The sequence below is a fragment of the Watersipora subatra genome, chromosome 9 (genome assembly GCF_963576615.1).
Source record: "Watersipora subatra chromosome 9, tzWatSuba1.1, whole genome shotgun sequence".
Lineage (NCBI taxonomy): Eukaryota > Metazoa > Bryozoa > Gymnolaemata > Cheilostomatida > Watersiporidae > Watersipora > Watersipora subatra.
In genome coordinates, this window is record NC_088716.1 from 51,468,484 (window position 1) to 51,485,774 (window position 17,291).

The following is a 17,291-nucleotide window of genomic DNA, read 5'->3' on the forward strand; positions in this document are numbered from 1 at the left end:
CATAGTGCTAGAAGCAACAATCATGCTGGATATATCAAGAACTGTCAACGATGTGGTAAGTCTGGTAAGTCTCATAGCAAAAATGCATGCTATGCTTTTGGTGCAACTTTTCGGAGTTTTGGCCTGCGGGGCATTTTGTGGCCTACTGCAGGTCTGGCGGAGTTGGGTCACAGCCTTCAGCTGGTGCCTCGTCTCAGCCGGGAGAATCATTTCGGCAATAGCAATCAAATGCTCCTGTTCATGCCAGTTGCCTTGAGGGTTTGTCTGAGTGCCTTATTCTTGCTGCCTTTGGGGGTTTTTCTGCTCATGCACTTGTGGACACAGGAGCACAAACTTCTTGCATGAGCATGACAACTCTAAATAGAATAAATCCTAAATGTAAGCTAACTGAATGTACTACTCCTAATCTTAGAAGTAGGGATGCCCCGATTCTAACTTCACCAACCGATTCAGATACTGATCCGATATACCGATTCCTATTGAAAAATAATCCGATTCAGATACCGATTCAGATCTTTTGTGTTGCATAGATAATTGTTAATTTTATTATACAAATATAATGCAAAGAAAATATAAATATTGATGTATTTATTTGTTTGTATTTATGGAACAAAGTTATACATGTATATTTATTCACATACTGACATACCACTGCATCTAGTAACAAAACAGTCCATGTTTCTTGTAATCTGCTAGTAATAATGGTAATTACTGTTAGTGGTACAGCTTTCTCTGTGATAATAAAGTCTGTCTTTTACTGTTGAATGAACTGATGCACCTGAACAAGTTTAGAGCAAATAAACGTTTCTCTAAATTACCGTTTGTGATTCAATTATCTCAGTGAGACGTCCTTATCTTCAATCACTAGCGATGCAGCCAGTCACACTGAAGAAGGATTCACTTGCCACAGAGGAGGGAGGACAGGCTAAATACCGATAAGCCACTGATATGGCGCCTTACAGTGCCTCACGTTGTGTGTTCACAACTCGAGTGAACACGCAACGCGACTTTGTAAAAGTAAGGTGCAATATATTGGTATTACGGTAGCATAACGGTATATCTGGTTATATCAACAATGGTACATCAATAGGCACCTGTTAGCTAATAAAAATTAAACTATGTATGTAGGTACTGTAAAACTAGAGCTAATGGCGAATTATACTGTGCCGAGTTTGCAACTTGAGTTGTACAACTCGAGTTATATTTATCAACTCGAGTTTGTAAATGTAACTCGAGTTGTACAACTCAAGTTGCAAACTCGGCACAGTATAATTCGCTATTAGCTCTAGTTTTACAGTACATATACATACATACATAGTTTAATTTCTATTAGCTAACGGGTGCTTATTGATGTACCATTGTTAATATAACCAGATATACGGTTATGCTACCGTAATACCAATATATTGCACCTTACTTTTACAAAGTCACGTTGCGTGTTCACAACTTGAGTTGTGCAACTCGAGTTGTGAACACACAACGAGAGGCACTGTAAGGCGCCATACACTGAGGTTATTTTATGCGATGCAAACGATACATCATATCATCAAGATCAAGAGAGATAGATAACTATGCATCAACTGCTCAAATTACTTTCGTAATGCTAGTACATAGAAATATTACACCGCATTCCTGTTTTCCATCATTGGTTGCTTGTTCGTGATTGGCTGCAATAAATCATGTCGCTGTCATTGGGAAATACCGCACTTGATGATTGCGTCCTGACTGAAGCCAAAATATTATAAACATGCTTTTGGAAAAGAGAGCGTTTACTGCCAATTTCGTCGAAATGCTGTGTGAACATAGGCCTTTGAAAAAGAAAGCATTACACCTCTGAAACAACAAGCTGCAATTAATCACCAACCGGAAAAGTCTTGACTTATGAAAACCTAATTATCCGACACCTAAAGGATCATTCCCATGGCTAGGAAATTACACACGCTGCAACTTCGTGAAAGCCAACACCGTGATAACCTGCAATTCCACTATCTCATATGCGGTTAGAAGAAATAACAGTAAATAAAGGATAGCCAGCGAAATACACACCTATGACTTTGCCCAGGGACTACCCCCTAAACGTCCGAACTAAGACCAAGCCAAAGCAAGAAATGACCAGCTAGAAATGACAATTTAATATCAGACACAGCCACAAAAGTAACTATTTTTGAGATTCTAATATTCATAATTTTTCTACAGGATCTTTCACAACATGTTGTAATCTTTTGCACGTCACAATTCTTTTAGCCAATGATACTCTGACTTATTTTTGTCTCCTATAAATAGTAAAAACAGAATAAATACTGCAGCATTTTTCTAAGTTCAGCATTCAGTCACTGGATCGACACAGAGCAAGGCAAGTTGAGCTATTTTACAATATAATGTAAGGCAGTTGCTGAATCTTACAATTTTTGGGAGTTATAGACTTATTTTAAAACTTATGTATTCAAGTCTTGGATCTTAATTAATCGATTAACTTTTTCTCCTGCTCTAATGATTTTTATTTTATTAATTTTGTTTAAACTACTTAAATAGTATCTTACACTTTATATTTTGTGACTGGTTGTTCTTTGACAAATTCTGTCTTTATTGAAAATAAAACATTGTGAACTTTGCAGAAACAGTTTAATTATTGAGCTGGTAGGTTACCCCACAAGTTTTGTCTTGGGGGTAATTCGCAAGGTCAATGAACTTTCATGCAACTATGTCGATGCATCAAAATCATAACTGCATGTCTTGAATTCGGGTTGTTGGTATTTAAAATCCAGACATTACGCAATAGAACTATGTTCCACCAATGTTCAAAAACAAAACCTATAGGTTTTGTTTTTGAAAATTGGTGGAGTAAATGACAATCAGCGCGCACCCTCAAACAACTTCACCGATGTATCAGAGGCAAATTCTTTACAGATTTGGTGTCATAACCAAGTATGCAGTTTGCTTTGATGCATGGACACATATCGCACATTAATAACTAAGTATTTTAATAGCTGGTCATGGTAATACCACTTAGAGAACATTCTACCACCCACATTAATAATTTTGTCATTGATCATATTTTTCAATGCCGATCAGTCAATTGGCTATCTACACTGTAATTATTATGCGCTTGAGTAAGCTTTCCTTTCTATTTTGAGAAAACATTCCTAAACCTTTTATTGATAACTACAAATTGTAGGACTCGCTTGCAGCCAGTTAGTGAAAGAACTGCTAGCAAGCGCTGTATACTTAAGTATGTAGAAAAGCGTACAAATATACAGCCAGCAACTATAGACTTGAGATGTAGTGAGCAGAGTTTTGAAACAGACTAATTTTTAAGAAGGATCCCTGTTTTCCTGGTGAAAACAGTCTTACAAATTATGTCTTTAATTATGCTCTGTGGGGTTAACCCCACAGAGCATTTCCGCTGCCAAAATCATCCTTAATATTGTTTAACAGGATCTGTACTTTACTCAAAATAATTATGTAATAAATCCTTTGATGTCTTGGTCCTTTTCATAAGCAAAATTAATTCATGTTACACCGGTGTAACAGTGGGCCTTTGTTCTCATTTCCTGCACTTCCTAGCTTATGGCTGACAAACATGCATTGTAAAACTAATCTGCATCGGCTAATATGTGGTAACAATAATATGATATGCACTCGTGAAGTAGAAATGCTGTCTAATTATGTAGTTCTTTCTGTGTTTAAACTGAGGGTCGTCACAGATACAAATGGATTATCAAGTAAGGTAAAGGTGGATATTCTTTGCACCAAGTGAGTTGTTTTGACGATAGTATATAGGTTGAGGAGAACTTGAGAAGAGCATAGTCACATTCTGTAGTTGAGCATCATGAGTTCTGTAAAATAGTAGTTCAGTGTAATTAAATTTGTGAATTTTGGTGGTAACCAACATGGCTTCTCGATCTCGCGTGAAAGTAGAGAATATACTAGAAATTATTGACGGCGATGACAGTGAAATTGAAGATTATGAGGAGAGTGATTCAGATGAAGATTGGCATCCAGACTTGCAGGTATTTAGTTGTGAATGCTTTATATGTAGGCGTAAGCGCAGCTGGTCTCAATATTATTGTTGCTTTCGGGTGCTAAACTTGCTCTTTGACAACAAAATTAACATCTATAACATTGTTTCTTGATCTACTGTAGACTATTGGTGGTAATGATTGCGAGCCAAGTGATGAAAGTGATGAAGAACCTTTACGTAACACAGTGCAGGCGACTGCACCTATAGCCGGCAATGTACCAAAAAGAGTCCGGCCCTCATACCGCTGGAGGAAAAAGGTCTTTCAACCACCAAATTTTGCATTCACCGGTGCCAAAATGGAGGCTCCAGCTAACCAGAATATAAAAACACCATATCAGTACTTCCAACAATTTGTGACTGCTGATATGATTGATGGCATGGTGGACAATACCAACCTCTACAGCACATAAAAAACGGGAAAAAGCATCAACACCATGAAGAAAGAAGTAGAGCAGATGATGAGAATGTATTTTCATATGGGCCTTGTACGAATGAGCAGCGTGAGAAAATACTGGGAACAAGGTACCAACTATGTACCAATAAGTAGTGTAATGCCACGGAATAGGCTCCAACAGCTTACTACCCAACTACACTTTGTCAACAATAACAGAAGAAAGACAAGCTTTGGAAAATTCGACCATGGTTAGACAGTCTGAGGGATCAGTGCCTAAAAGTAACAGCAGAAGAGCGCAACTCAATTGATGAAATGATGGTACAGTATCAAGGAACAACCAGCCTAATCAGGCAGTATATAAAAAGCAAACCACATCCATGGGGATTCAAGGTATGGGGTAGAGCTGGTACCAGCGAAATGCTCTTTGTCTTTGACATTTATCAAGGTGGCGATGACACCCGAAGCCACCTTGGCCAAGGTGGAGATGTAGTGATGAAGCTTGTCTCTACACTAGCAAAGAATTCAAACTATAAGATCTATGCAGACAATTTATTTACCAGCGTTCCACTCCTGGATAAACTTTTAGGGTGGGGATTACAGTACACTGGCACTGTCAGACAGAATCGGCTTCCAAACTGTAACATCAAAGGTGAAAAAGAACTCAAGAAGGAAGGCAGAGGGATATTTGACTTTCGGGTCGAAGACACTCACAACATTTTGGCTGTTAGATAGTTTGACAACCGAGCAGTGACATTGCTCTCGACCCATACCTGTGTAGAGCCACTGCGCATGGCTGGAAGTTGGGACAAGAAGGCAAAAAAAAGGATTGATGTTTCCATGCCTGCAATTGTGGCAGATTACAACAACCACATGGGTGGTATTGACATACCCGACTCCTTTCTGGCAAAGTACTGATTTAGAATACGGTCTAGGAGATGGTATATCTACCTCTTTTGGCACTTTCTCTCCATGGCTTTGGTCAATAGTTGGCTAATGTACAAGCGAGAATGCCGCTTGTTGCAGCTTCCAGACAAACAAATGCTCCCGCAGCGCAAGTTTCAGGCTATAGTAGCTGAGTGCCTGGTATCAGTTGACAGCGACAAGAAGCGTGGCCGACGCACATCTTCTGACCCGCTGATAACCAAGCAAAAGGTTGTGAACATTCCAGGTGCTGATGTGAGAAAAGATCAAGTGGCCCATTGACCAGCAAAGAGTGAAAAGAGAGGAAGGTGTAGGCTGTGTGAAATAAATAACACTAACACAATGTGCAGTAAATGTGGTGTGCGGTTGTGCTTTGTGGACGGACGTAATTGTTTCGTGGACTTCCATGCGTAAGAGTTGTCATGTACATGATTCAAAAAGGTCCTGCTCAACTGTAACAGTTCACAATCTTATTGTCCTATCATTTATGTCATTTCAGTGATACTGGCACATGCAATTTGATAATTATAATAAAACATTCAATATTCAACTCTTGCTCTTAATTTACACTGTAATGCCAAATGTGACATATTCGTCACAAAGCAAAAAACATTAAAAAAATTCATAATGATTTTTTTCTTTTTACCCTTGCAAAAAGGAAGCTAAAACAAACTAGATTACAAAAGAAAACTTTTTTTATCATGGCTTCAACCACCTGGGTTCTGCAGGGTCTTTAAGAGTGATTTTAAATTAGAGAAACTCGTGGTTATGCATGCAATGAGTTTGAGAGAGATTATAGTGCTTATAAGAGTAAACAAAAATGCTATCCCTGAGTATTGAGCTAAATATGCTCCGAGTTATTTTGAGAAAATTGTGAGAGATTTCTTAAGCACTAAATGTGCAGTCCAGTTGAGAGAGAGAGTTTAAGTTTGAGTATAAGATAAAAATCTTACAGAGAAGCCACTACAAAGTCTAGCCTACATTATGAGTGCCCTGCACACTGCTAAGAAAGTGTGTGCAGAGAGCGTGAACAAAAAGAGGAAACCCTGGACTGCCCCAGGCGGTGACTGAGTCAATCTTGGTTGAGATTTTTATTTTAGCTATGAGAAAGTGGCTATTGTGTAGATCCGTAAGCCTGGAGAGAGCATAGAGGTGTGATACTTGCTGATATTATACATTATGTTGCAGTCATTGCATAGAGAAGACAAAGACTACAACCACACCCCACCACACCCCACCACACACAACTTTACCTTGAAACCTCACAGCTTTAGGTAAAGGCCTTCTACTAAATTATAAAACTGTGAACTTAGCGGTTTTTAGTAAAATTGGTTAGAACAGTGCTCACTGCTTTGATTGTTTTCAATTGTATGAGCGGAAGTGAGGACGTGGAAACCTCAGACAGTGACTGCCAAGCTTTGGAGAGGGATCGCCGCCGATTGGCTGAGGAAATTGTTAGCTTGCGACGTGACCTGGAAAACCGAAGATCAGCAGAGATGGCAGACATGGCTATTCGCTTTGACGGTAGCTTTCCAAAAAACCATGGCGACCCTACACGTGATGGCAGCTTTCGGAGCTTCTTGAGTGACTAGAAAATGGCTTGCGACCGGTTTGGCTTTGATGACAAGAAGGCCGCTTTGTGGTTAACCAACAGCTTGAAAGGTCATGCTCTAAAGATCTACAAGGAAACAGTGGCAGCGAATGGAGATCTCAAAGAAAACTACAAAGATTTGATAAAAGCTCTAAATGAATACTTTCAGCCACTGACAGAGGGCAAGAAACATGGGACAGGTGCTTTCCACTTGTGCATGCTGATGCCAGGAGAAAGCGTTGTACAGTATTTTGATGATCTGCAGAGATTGAATCAGAAATCTGCCCAGATGAGCGACCCCTTTTGGCAGATGATCAGCTTATGATGAAGTTCATTGGAAGACTGCCGAGATACCTGCAAGAGCTGATAATTCTCAAAGACCAAGAGTCAGCCAAAGAAGCTCTTAGGTTTGCCGTAAAAGGCCAAGCACAGAGAGAGTTTATGCAGTGAGAAGGGACAACTTCGGTCAAGGCTGTCCTGACCAACCCTGCTACTGAAGCTCTTATGAAGAATATTGATGAGTTGACCACCCAAGTAAGCAGTCTAAAGATGGAGAACCCCTACTCGCAGCAACAAAGACAAGACAGACGATTTAGAGAAAGTGACTGGCCTAACCCACAACATCATTTACCCGAGCCTCAGCCTATTCGACAATACAATAATCAAGCGCCACCTTATGCTAGACCGAGATGGCAGCAGAGTTATCAGCCTAGAAATGACAAGCAAAAGCGACAGCGACGCTCCCCAGCATTCAACTCAAATGTGGAACCATTAAGCTTCAGGTGCAAGGTTTACGGCCATACGGCTAGTAGTTGTCAACAGCGGCAGCACCCGCAACACCAATTCAATAGAGGCAACCAAAATAAGAATCCAAGAGTGCAGCAAGTGGAGACACAAGAAGCACCAGCTACCTCACTGAGTCGAGGTGGCGGGAGCCCCCTGTCCTCATCAAATGGGTTTCTCTACCTGACCACGCTCACTAATGCCTGCTGTCTGGTCACCCCAGCAACATGCAGTCTGACATCAGATCTGCCAGCACAGAGCTGGCAACATATTTCACACTCTTGGTCATAAGGGTTTCAGCCTTACAACCAATGATTTGCCCAACCACCTCACCAGGGCAGTTATTTACACTTCCTGCCGTGATGAGTTGTGAGAAAGCTGCTGACAGTTTTGAGGGAGCGCCCAGTAAGGCCACTTTCGACATATACCGACGAAACATAATAAAGTATGAGGTTTCGGGATGGCACTGCAGAGGAATGGTACAAACAATTAAACTGCTGACCTATTTCTTGGGAAATGAGCACTTGGAGAAGCGCTCGACAGAAGAACTGATGGTCACAGTGGACGAGTGTTGAGATATGCTTAGCACCAGGAGGTCCAAAGCCGGAACTCTTGAGAAGCAGACCAGTGGAGCTTTGATTACCACCAATCGCCTCATATACAGGACACTGTCATGGGGTCTTTCTGAATGCTGCAAGTGGCATGTGTACACCGCTACCAATTACTTCGCAATTTCAGTGAAGATTTACAAGCAGCATGATTCAAATGGTTTCCAGTGTACAGGAACTGATGTGACCACCTGCCCCAATTAATTTGCCAATGAATGCCAGGTTGGACAAACTGCCTTAGTCTGGGAGGCTAACATGGAGGCCAAATGCAAGTACATCTTCTATAAGACTATGAGCGGGCGAACTTTACAAAAGAGTTGGATTTCTGATGATGGGTAGTTAGCGCTGACCTACACGAAGAACCAAACTGAAAATAACTGTGGAAAGAAGTTCCATATATCATATCAGTCCATTCCATTCATCATCCGATACTCAGAGAATGGTCCTAACTGTGGAAACATTTCAAGAGCTAGAAGACAAGCAGATGTGGAAGTCATCACCTCAAATGAGTTAGCAGCTGAGCTACAGGCACTTTACTACAGACTAAGAGAAGAGCAACAGTATAGCTGCTGGCACTTGCTGAAAACAACATGTGAGAGCCTGCAGACCAATGCGACATTGTTGAGAACTGCGGCAGTCACCAGACTTACAGAGGCAGTTAGAGCAATACTAAACAACTCATTACTGTACAGTCGGTCAGGAGACAGCATAATAGAAGTTTGGAGTTGTTTCCCGATCCTCAAGGATGCTTATCAACTGGTGGCACAATCCAAAAATTGCGCCGTCGAAATACCAATTCAGTTCGAGTATCGCAACCACACAGCAAAAGGCTACATGCGTCCATCAACACTAGTCGTATCACACTTTGGTACCCCAGCTGATTGTTCTTTAGCATCATCGGTTCCCGTAAGAATTAAAGGAGAAGTTCACATCTACACCTGAGAAAAAGGGCTACTATCAAGTATCGAAGAGATTTCAACCCTTCATATGTTTAACTCACAGTGGACATCGTACCATGATGACTTGATGAAGCCAATGATTTTTTGCCCAGTCTCAATGTACTCTTGGCAAGAGCTACAGCCATCGAACGAGCTTAATGCCTTTCTACATACAGCAGGAGAACAAGCTGAAGCACTGGCACTGCTTGGTGTACAGTCAGATCAAGAGTTTTCTGATGCAGACATTGCTGCCAACAACCTGGCTACAGGAATAACCTCTAGAAGAATGACATCGTTGCTACTCGCGCTGCGTAACCCATTCTATGCATGGGTTTTCATCATCTGTACTATTTTGACTCTATACCTCTCTTACAAACTATTCAGCAAACAGCTGAACCAACTGAAGACCAGAGTGATGCTGATAAAATCTACAGTAAGAAACAGATGGGCTAACACAAGGCGAAGGTCACCGCAAATAGAGTCAGTGGATGCAGAGCGCAGGAGTCTTGCATTCTTGGAAGATGTTGCTGAAGAGCCTATCTAAGAAGGGTGGACAGAAGTTTAAGAACAGCCAAAGTCAAACATATTCGTAAGGTACACAGAGTTGACTCATGCATCACCATCCTTGCAGCTGTCAATGGAAAGGTATGGCTAGAAACCTCAAAGAACTTGTCAGGGAACTCTATGGCTTACAGAGAGATGTCCGAGACATTCGGAGGAAGCTTTTGGCAGCGAACACAGTTTTGGGAGCCCGCCTTCTGAAAGCCAGTTTTAGGATTGAAGGTATAGAGGGGGAGATTGGCCGGCTGGAACCAAGACCAAAACTTGCAGCAAGGCAGGATCAGCTCAGAAGGAAAAGTCCTGGTTGGGAGGCGCGGCACCTGAAGGAGAAGGAGTCGCGCCACCCAAAATGCGCAGCGAGTCAGGGCTTTAAAAGGGAGACTTGGGCTAGGGCCACGGAAAGCGAGGGCAGTGGGTCAGATGTGGAATTCATCACTGAGGACGGGATAGGCTGGCAAAAGGCAACCACAACAACCAGGCTCTTGGAGACCGTGATGTCAAAGTCGACATCTTCTGAAAAAGGAAGGTATAAACATGCTTTTGGAAAAGAGAGCGTTTACTGCCAATCTCGTCGAAATGCTGTGTGAACATAGGCCTTTGAAAAAGAAAACACTACACCTCTGAAACAACAAGCTGTAATTAATCACCAACCGGAGAAGTCTTGACTTATGAAAACCTAATTATCCGACACCTAAAGGATCATTCCCATGGCTAGGAAATTACACACGCTGCAACTTCGTGAGAGCCAACACTACCATAACCTGCAATTCCACTATCTCATATGCGGTAACAAGACCCGTTCCTTCAAACACCTGAGCTACCAGACCAAGGGTTAGGAGAGACCAAATCCAGTAAATAAAGGATAGCCAGCAAAATACACACCTGTGACGGTGCCCAGGGACTACCCCCCTAAATGTCCGAACCAAGACCAAACCAAAAGATCGGCTGATACCGATTCAGATACTTAACACCCATATCGGCACCGATACTGATTCCGATATTGAAATCGGGGCAACTCTACGTAGAAGTGTAGGTAACACTATAGTTCCTATATTAGGTGTTACTGATGTAGAGGTTAGTGTAGGTAGTTTTAGCTGTAGTCATAAGTTTCATATTATAGAGAATCTTAGTTATGACGTCATACTAGGTGTAGATTTCATTAAGGCTCATAATGCCACTGTAGAATATGACAATCAGGATGGTTCTTTGTTTCCAAAATGTGTGTTTGTTTCTACAATTGAAAGCTTAGATAAAAGCTTTCCAAATTTGAGATTTCCCACAGCAGAAAAATTTGATAAACCTTCCAAAAGCATCGTTGTATTCCCTGTAAAATTCTATGATAATGTGATAGCTAGTGACCATAAAAGACGATGTAACTGTGTAGCTGAATCTCTAGACTATAGTTCTGGTTCATTGCAAGGTTGCAAAGGTGCTCATTGTCTCATTAGCAGAGACAAACCAGTCTATCATATGTCAAATGACACAGATCAGGACAATTGTTCAGAAGGGAGTCTCCATAGCTAGGATTTCCCATATCAACGAAAATTCCACAAATACCACAAAGAACATCAGAGACAGTAAACTAGCTGTTACAGCTAATAATAGCCATATCAACTTGCAAGCGTGTAGCAAGAAAGTGGTTTCACTTGATGGCAAGCTTCAGCTAATGAGCTGAACATTAACTTCTCAACATGCGCTTTGGATAGCCATGATAAGGCTGAGCTAGTTAGCATGGTAGAGGAAAACTAGGATGTTTTTGCCAAATCATGGGCTGATCTAGGTTGCACAGATACTCACAAAATTGACACAAGTGAAGCACATCCAATACGCTTATTTCTTTATAAAACCTCACCAGTGATAAAGCAAGACATCTTTAGACAAGTAAAAGAATTGCTAGAGAACTACTGCTACTCTCTCAAATGGGATTTCTTAACTCTCGATGGGATGTTTTGCAGGGGTACATTATCCGCTTTAGCCTTAAGTATAGTCTTTTGGAAAATGTTATATGACTAACAGAGTTTAGCCACCTTTTCACTAAAACTGGGCAAATAAAATAATGACAAAATACGATCGCTATGTTTAGCGCTGCTAAGATGACCAGTGAGAATAGATTAATGAGCCTGTTCCATACAACTCTCTCTCAATGACTCAGGTAAAGCCACCGGTTTCATAGTTTAGCCATTTGAACCAGGAGATAACCGTTACAACACATTCTGCTCAAATTGAAACAAGTCTTCCGAGTCTGTCCTAGTTACACCAACTTTATTTAATAATGGCTTTATGGAGTTGCTTTCCCTTTGAAATTTAGGAATATTTTCTATTTCTACTTTTATATTAGTGATTTATTTTATCTTCAATGGAGAAAGACTTTTTATTAGCAGCTAGTTGGGCTCGTCTTGTTACTGCCCCACGCTATTGGCTTGATAGACTAATTCATCAACTTATTTTACACTGCTGATTATCAAAGTCATAAATTGAAGTTGTTCTTTCAAGTTGTAAGATTATCAACACTCAAGGGTCTATTTTGATTTTTAATTGCTGGCCTTCTACTCTAGTTCTATTCATCAAAACTAAATTAGTGTAACTACTTATAAACTCTCCATGTTTCAGATGCTTTTCATTGGCTATTATCCCACTACAGTCTGAATCTATTAAAACTCTAACTTCTTGATCACCTACAAAGCCCTTGCCAACTTCCGAGTCTTCATCATTTAGATCCAAAGACTCGCTACCATGTTCAACCTAACCTGATCTTCATCCTGCTTAGCTGAGGCTGATAGATTTCTTACTTGGCACATACTTAATTGCACTTGTTAGACATAATTTGGATATATAACCTTGTCTTTTTACACTTAAAACACTTTTGTTGTAGGGTTTTACAATCACAAGACTTGTGTTTAAACTGGTGCTGGGCTCGGGTAATAAACCTTGTTGAACTAGCGGGTTTATCTTCTCTCGAGTCTCAGGTCATAGAAACTTTGAGAAATTCGATCTTGCGTGTTCGGGTTTTGACTGGCGAGTTCTGGTTTTGGTACACGGATTCATCGAGTTGAGTGAACAAAAACTCGGTCTATTGCGCCCTACGCTCTTGACTGTTTAACAACCCACCTGTTAACCCTGTGAGCACAAATGTCGACCAATAAAAATAGTGAAAAATAATAAATAAATTGAATAGAATTGTAATTGCAATGTAATGTCTGATGTTTAAAAAATTTAAACATAAAGTCTGTATCAACAAACCCGATACTTGAAAAACCCGTTGGCCAAGAAGTACTCGTGCCAAGCACTGTCAGCTACCTGAAGCTCGAAAAACTTGAATTGAAGGGGCGAGTCTAAACTCGTTGGTCAAGATGTACTCGTGGCCAGCACTAGTTCAAACTGTGAGCAGCTATGACATTGAATAGGAGAGTTAGGGGAAATCCTTGAGTATCAAATTTTCTTTTGCCTGGCATTACTTTTGAAACTTCAACAAGTTTCATATCATGAGCACTTAAATACTTATCTGCATATTCATCTAGTCTTTCAATTGAATCAAATTGTTGTTTACCAAATCTTTTGGACATGCCTCAAAGAACTGCTCACATAGCATGAGTTCTGAAACAGATGAACCACCTGCAGCACCCGATGTTCACCCATTTTGCGAGCAATGTGGTTAATCTCACTAAAAGCTACTTTGGAAATTCAGTGCTATCAGACTTATCTTATCTTATGCTCTTCCTATGACCTTCGACGTCGAGATTATACTTATCAAGTAACACTAATAGGTATATTCCTTCAAGGCATCGTGATCACGCGCTTCATTATCAGACAAGTGAGAGCATGTCACCATTGTTCTGCCAGTTAACAAAGTAAATAAAAAGGTTGCCCACACATTTTATCTCCTTTAGTAGTGGTTGCAAAACGCCTAAATCTTTGTAGATACGGTAACTGTCAAGATCATCCTTATTGTCACCAAAAGATGGTTATTTCATTATTTTCTCAAATAATACAAGGCTACTACCGCTATGATTCTCTAACTTATCTGTTTAAGCTGCTTCAAATTCAAGTTTTGTTTATTTTATATTCATGTTTTTTCTCCTCCACTGCACATCTCTCTCCCTCGTTCTCCCTCCATTTCCCTCCCTTTTCCGCCTCCCCCATCCTCTCTCCTTCTCTCCCCTCCTCTCCCTCTTCCTCTTTATTCTCTGCTGCACATTTCTCTGTTTCTCTGCACATTTCTCTCTTTTGCTTCCCTGTCATTGTCACCTGCCACTCTTTTCTCTTTTTCCTTTGCTAATCCTGGACAAACTTGTGAGTTCACCAGCTGGACAAACTTGTGAGTTCACCAGCAAATGATCAACAGTATCATGGTAGATTATCAACATAACACAGTGCAAAGATCTATTAATAAAAGTCTGCTACCTCCCACAGTTTAAATATCAATCCTAGTCACAGCATCAATGGCACCAGGTTAATAAGATTAATAACATCAATCTGTCATAGGGATATAACTAAATTTATTTATGTATAGTGCCTCAGTAAATTATCAAGTAACCTGATTTAATAACTAATGAAATATTATTGATTCTTACTGCAGAGCACTGACTTATAAACTGACAGCTTATAAACATAAACAAACCTTCTGGAAAATTCCGGACTGGACATGCTCATTCACATCAATGGCGCAATCATAAGCAATGCTTGATGAGTCATGTAGTGGTACAAATAAAATTATGCAGTAGTTACAGTAAATCATGCTATATGCCTACAACAACACAAAGTTTCAGCCATACACAACAAAACTACCAGAAACTAAAGCAAATGTGAATAATAAAACTACATATAAATCTATATTTACTAAAAAGAGCAGCTAAGCCTAGAATTAGTGACATGATACGGTAACATTCATCTAGCTTTGGTGACATATGAGTACTGGGTGTGGATTTGTACAAAAGTATTGACTGTAAAATAGTGCTAGTATATGAATACAATGTAACTTTTAATTGTACACATAGTATTAATTCTGTATAAGGTATAGAGGGATAGCTCAGCATTTGACATTGGCATCCAAATGTCAATAGCGATTATCTGTAGCTGGTGCACTTTGTACCACAGCGAAGGTTTCTAGCTAGAGGTCAGCATTATATATTTAGTATAAGATAACCATACAGCATCATTGCCATGGCGCGCATGTTTATCTGTTAGCTGTTATCATCATCTGTGTATGTTTCACTTTGTTCAGGTGAAGCAGGCGGGTAGGGTTTATTATTAACTTATTAAGCTATGGCTGAAGCTATGGCTAGAAGCTGTCAAGTTGAGTATTATGTAAGTTTTTTGTTATATTTGTACAAAATTGGGGATCATTGTAAGTGATTATTTGTAGACCTTGGATTAAATAAGGTTCTTTTGTGTAATGTGACAATTATCTGCTCTTATACATACTTCAATTCAAAATGCTTCAAGAAATATTCTGTTTTGTCAAAAATAATAAAGAAATTTTGATAAACTATTACACGAATCCCAAAAAGACTTGGCAATGTAGCTTTTATTTAAACATACTGTTAAATATTATAGTTAACCATTCTTTGTCTAGCACATTTTCAGTTCTCAGGTATTTTTAAATGTTATCAAACTTTGCTGACTGACTGCCCCTTGTTAGTTCTTCAAATAGATGGAAAGTACTTTAGTTACTATTTCACTGTGCTTATTACGGGTCGTATGCCTAGCGTTTTCGCAGGCTCTGGCAAGTCATATAGCTGAGGAACCACATAGTTATAATATTACAGACCCTGACGGTATGATACCAAAATCACTCCAATTATTGTTTACTGCTTCTTCTTTTGCCTGCCAAGCATCCTCTGTAGCACTATCTCAGTCGACATCTTATGAAAAAACGAATTCGCCTGAAAGTGTACCATTATTACAATTATCAAATATAATTGTAATATATGGAACATTGAAAAATGTTGCAAGTAATTAGTATTTAGTTTGTTTAAATGCCTACTAAATAGTACGAAATTAAAACATTTTGATTCATAATAGTGTAGTAAATGGAAATATTATATTAGTAATAAATGCCTCTACAAGATTAAGGCCTCCATAAGATTAGATTAAAATATAGTTAAGATGAATACTCTGAATACGTTATCCAAGATGATAATTACTATAGTTAAAGTAGAATATACCCCAAGTTCTATTAAAATTTCCATAAGAATTAAGATATTGTGTATAAACATACGCAATCACTTATCAGACTGTCATACACAGAATACGAATAACTCTCAAGTCAGCCTCAACACATGAAATTGTCGAGCTCAGTGCACACTCCTCAAGTCTTCTCATGTAAGCTTCATGTAGACTTATTCTTATTAGACCTGTTCAAGCAAGTGTTTTGGAGAAATCTAAACATTTCGTTCAATCAGTAGTTGACTCAATTCTGAATATTTTAAATATTGAATTGGCTACAAATTAACAAGTTAGTTATGCCCATTTCATATCTCATTCTTCGTTGTCAAATCTAAGTCATGCTAAATATATGGTGAGAGTTGTTCACTCTTGCTTTTATTGTTGTTTACTTTTCTATTTTTTAAGACAATGTATGCATTTCTTTTCTATTACCCAGATGAAGAGACCAGAATTGCTCGCGAAGAAGGCACACCTTTGCGCTGTCCATTATGCAGGAAACCTCACAGTGAGCCACCAGCCCATCCCATAGCATTGCTCGCATACCAAAACAATGAGAATGTTTGATCATTGATAACACAAGGGATGCCTGAATCAGTCCAGCTTTCAAAAGGACTTCCTGAGAAAATGGGTGAGAAATGGGCTACTGCAGGATACACATGTGAATATGAGATCTAGATAAAAAAGGTAAATAGAATATAGGAAACAAGCTATATGTACATGTGTATGATTGTTTTTGTTCAATTTAGATGCTGAAAAGATTGATGACAGGGGTGTTTCAAGGATATGACAGAGAGACTGCAAAAACTTTTTGGAGCATTTGAGATATCTGTCAAAAAATTTCTGCATGAAGTAGATGATAGCATTGAGTTTCTACAACAAACTTCGGATGATGCTAAAAAGGTGAGCGTGTTAAGAACGCAATCCCTTTTTTAGAGAAGGAATTGTAATATTGTAGAATGCTTCAGATATATCGGAGCTAAAAAAGCAGAGAAAGGAGGTTGAAAGCTGGTAGCTGGTGGTCTAAGGCAAAGCGGTTCATAGGTTACTTTATGGCAGACATCACCAATTTCATAGCTCATTAAAGCTGTAGGAAGAACTTTTCTGTGTGTTGCCAACTTCGTTATTCAATGGTTAACATCCATCACTGAATTGGTTAGGAGCACAAAAAGCAGGTTTACTAGCTACATGAAATCAACATAAGAATATATAGGAAGAGCTAAATAGGCCAGTCAGAAGAATTGACATACATACAGTTCAGACATATCTTGTTAGCAGCGACTCTGTAATATATTATTATCTAACCTCAGAC

The 17,291-nt window shown here is 39.5% G+C and overlaps 1 protein-coding gene across 1 annotated transcript; it reads left to right on the top strand.

Annotated features, from left to right (window-relative positions):
- Positions 1 to 4,730: 4,730 nt before the first annotated feature.
- Positions 4,731 to 5,147, top strand: LOC137405185 (piggyBac transposable element-derived protein 3-like). Its single transcript, XM_068091412.1, has one exon. It carries the CDS (start codon positions 4,731 to 4,733, stop codon positions 5,145 to 5,147), a length of 417 nt encoding a protein of 138 aa, XP_067947513.1.
- Positions 5,148 to 17,291: the final 12,144 nt, after the last annotated feature.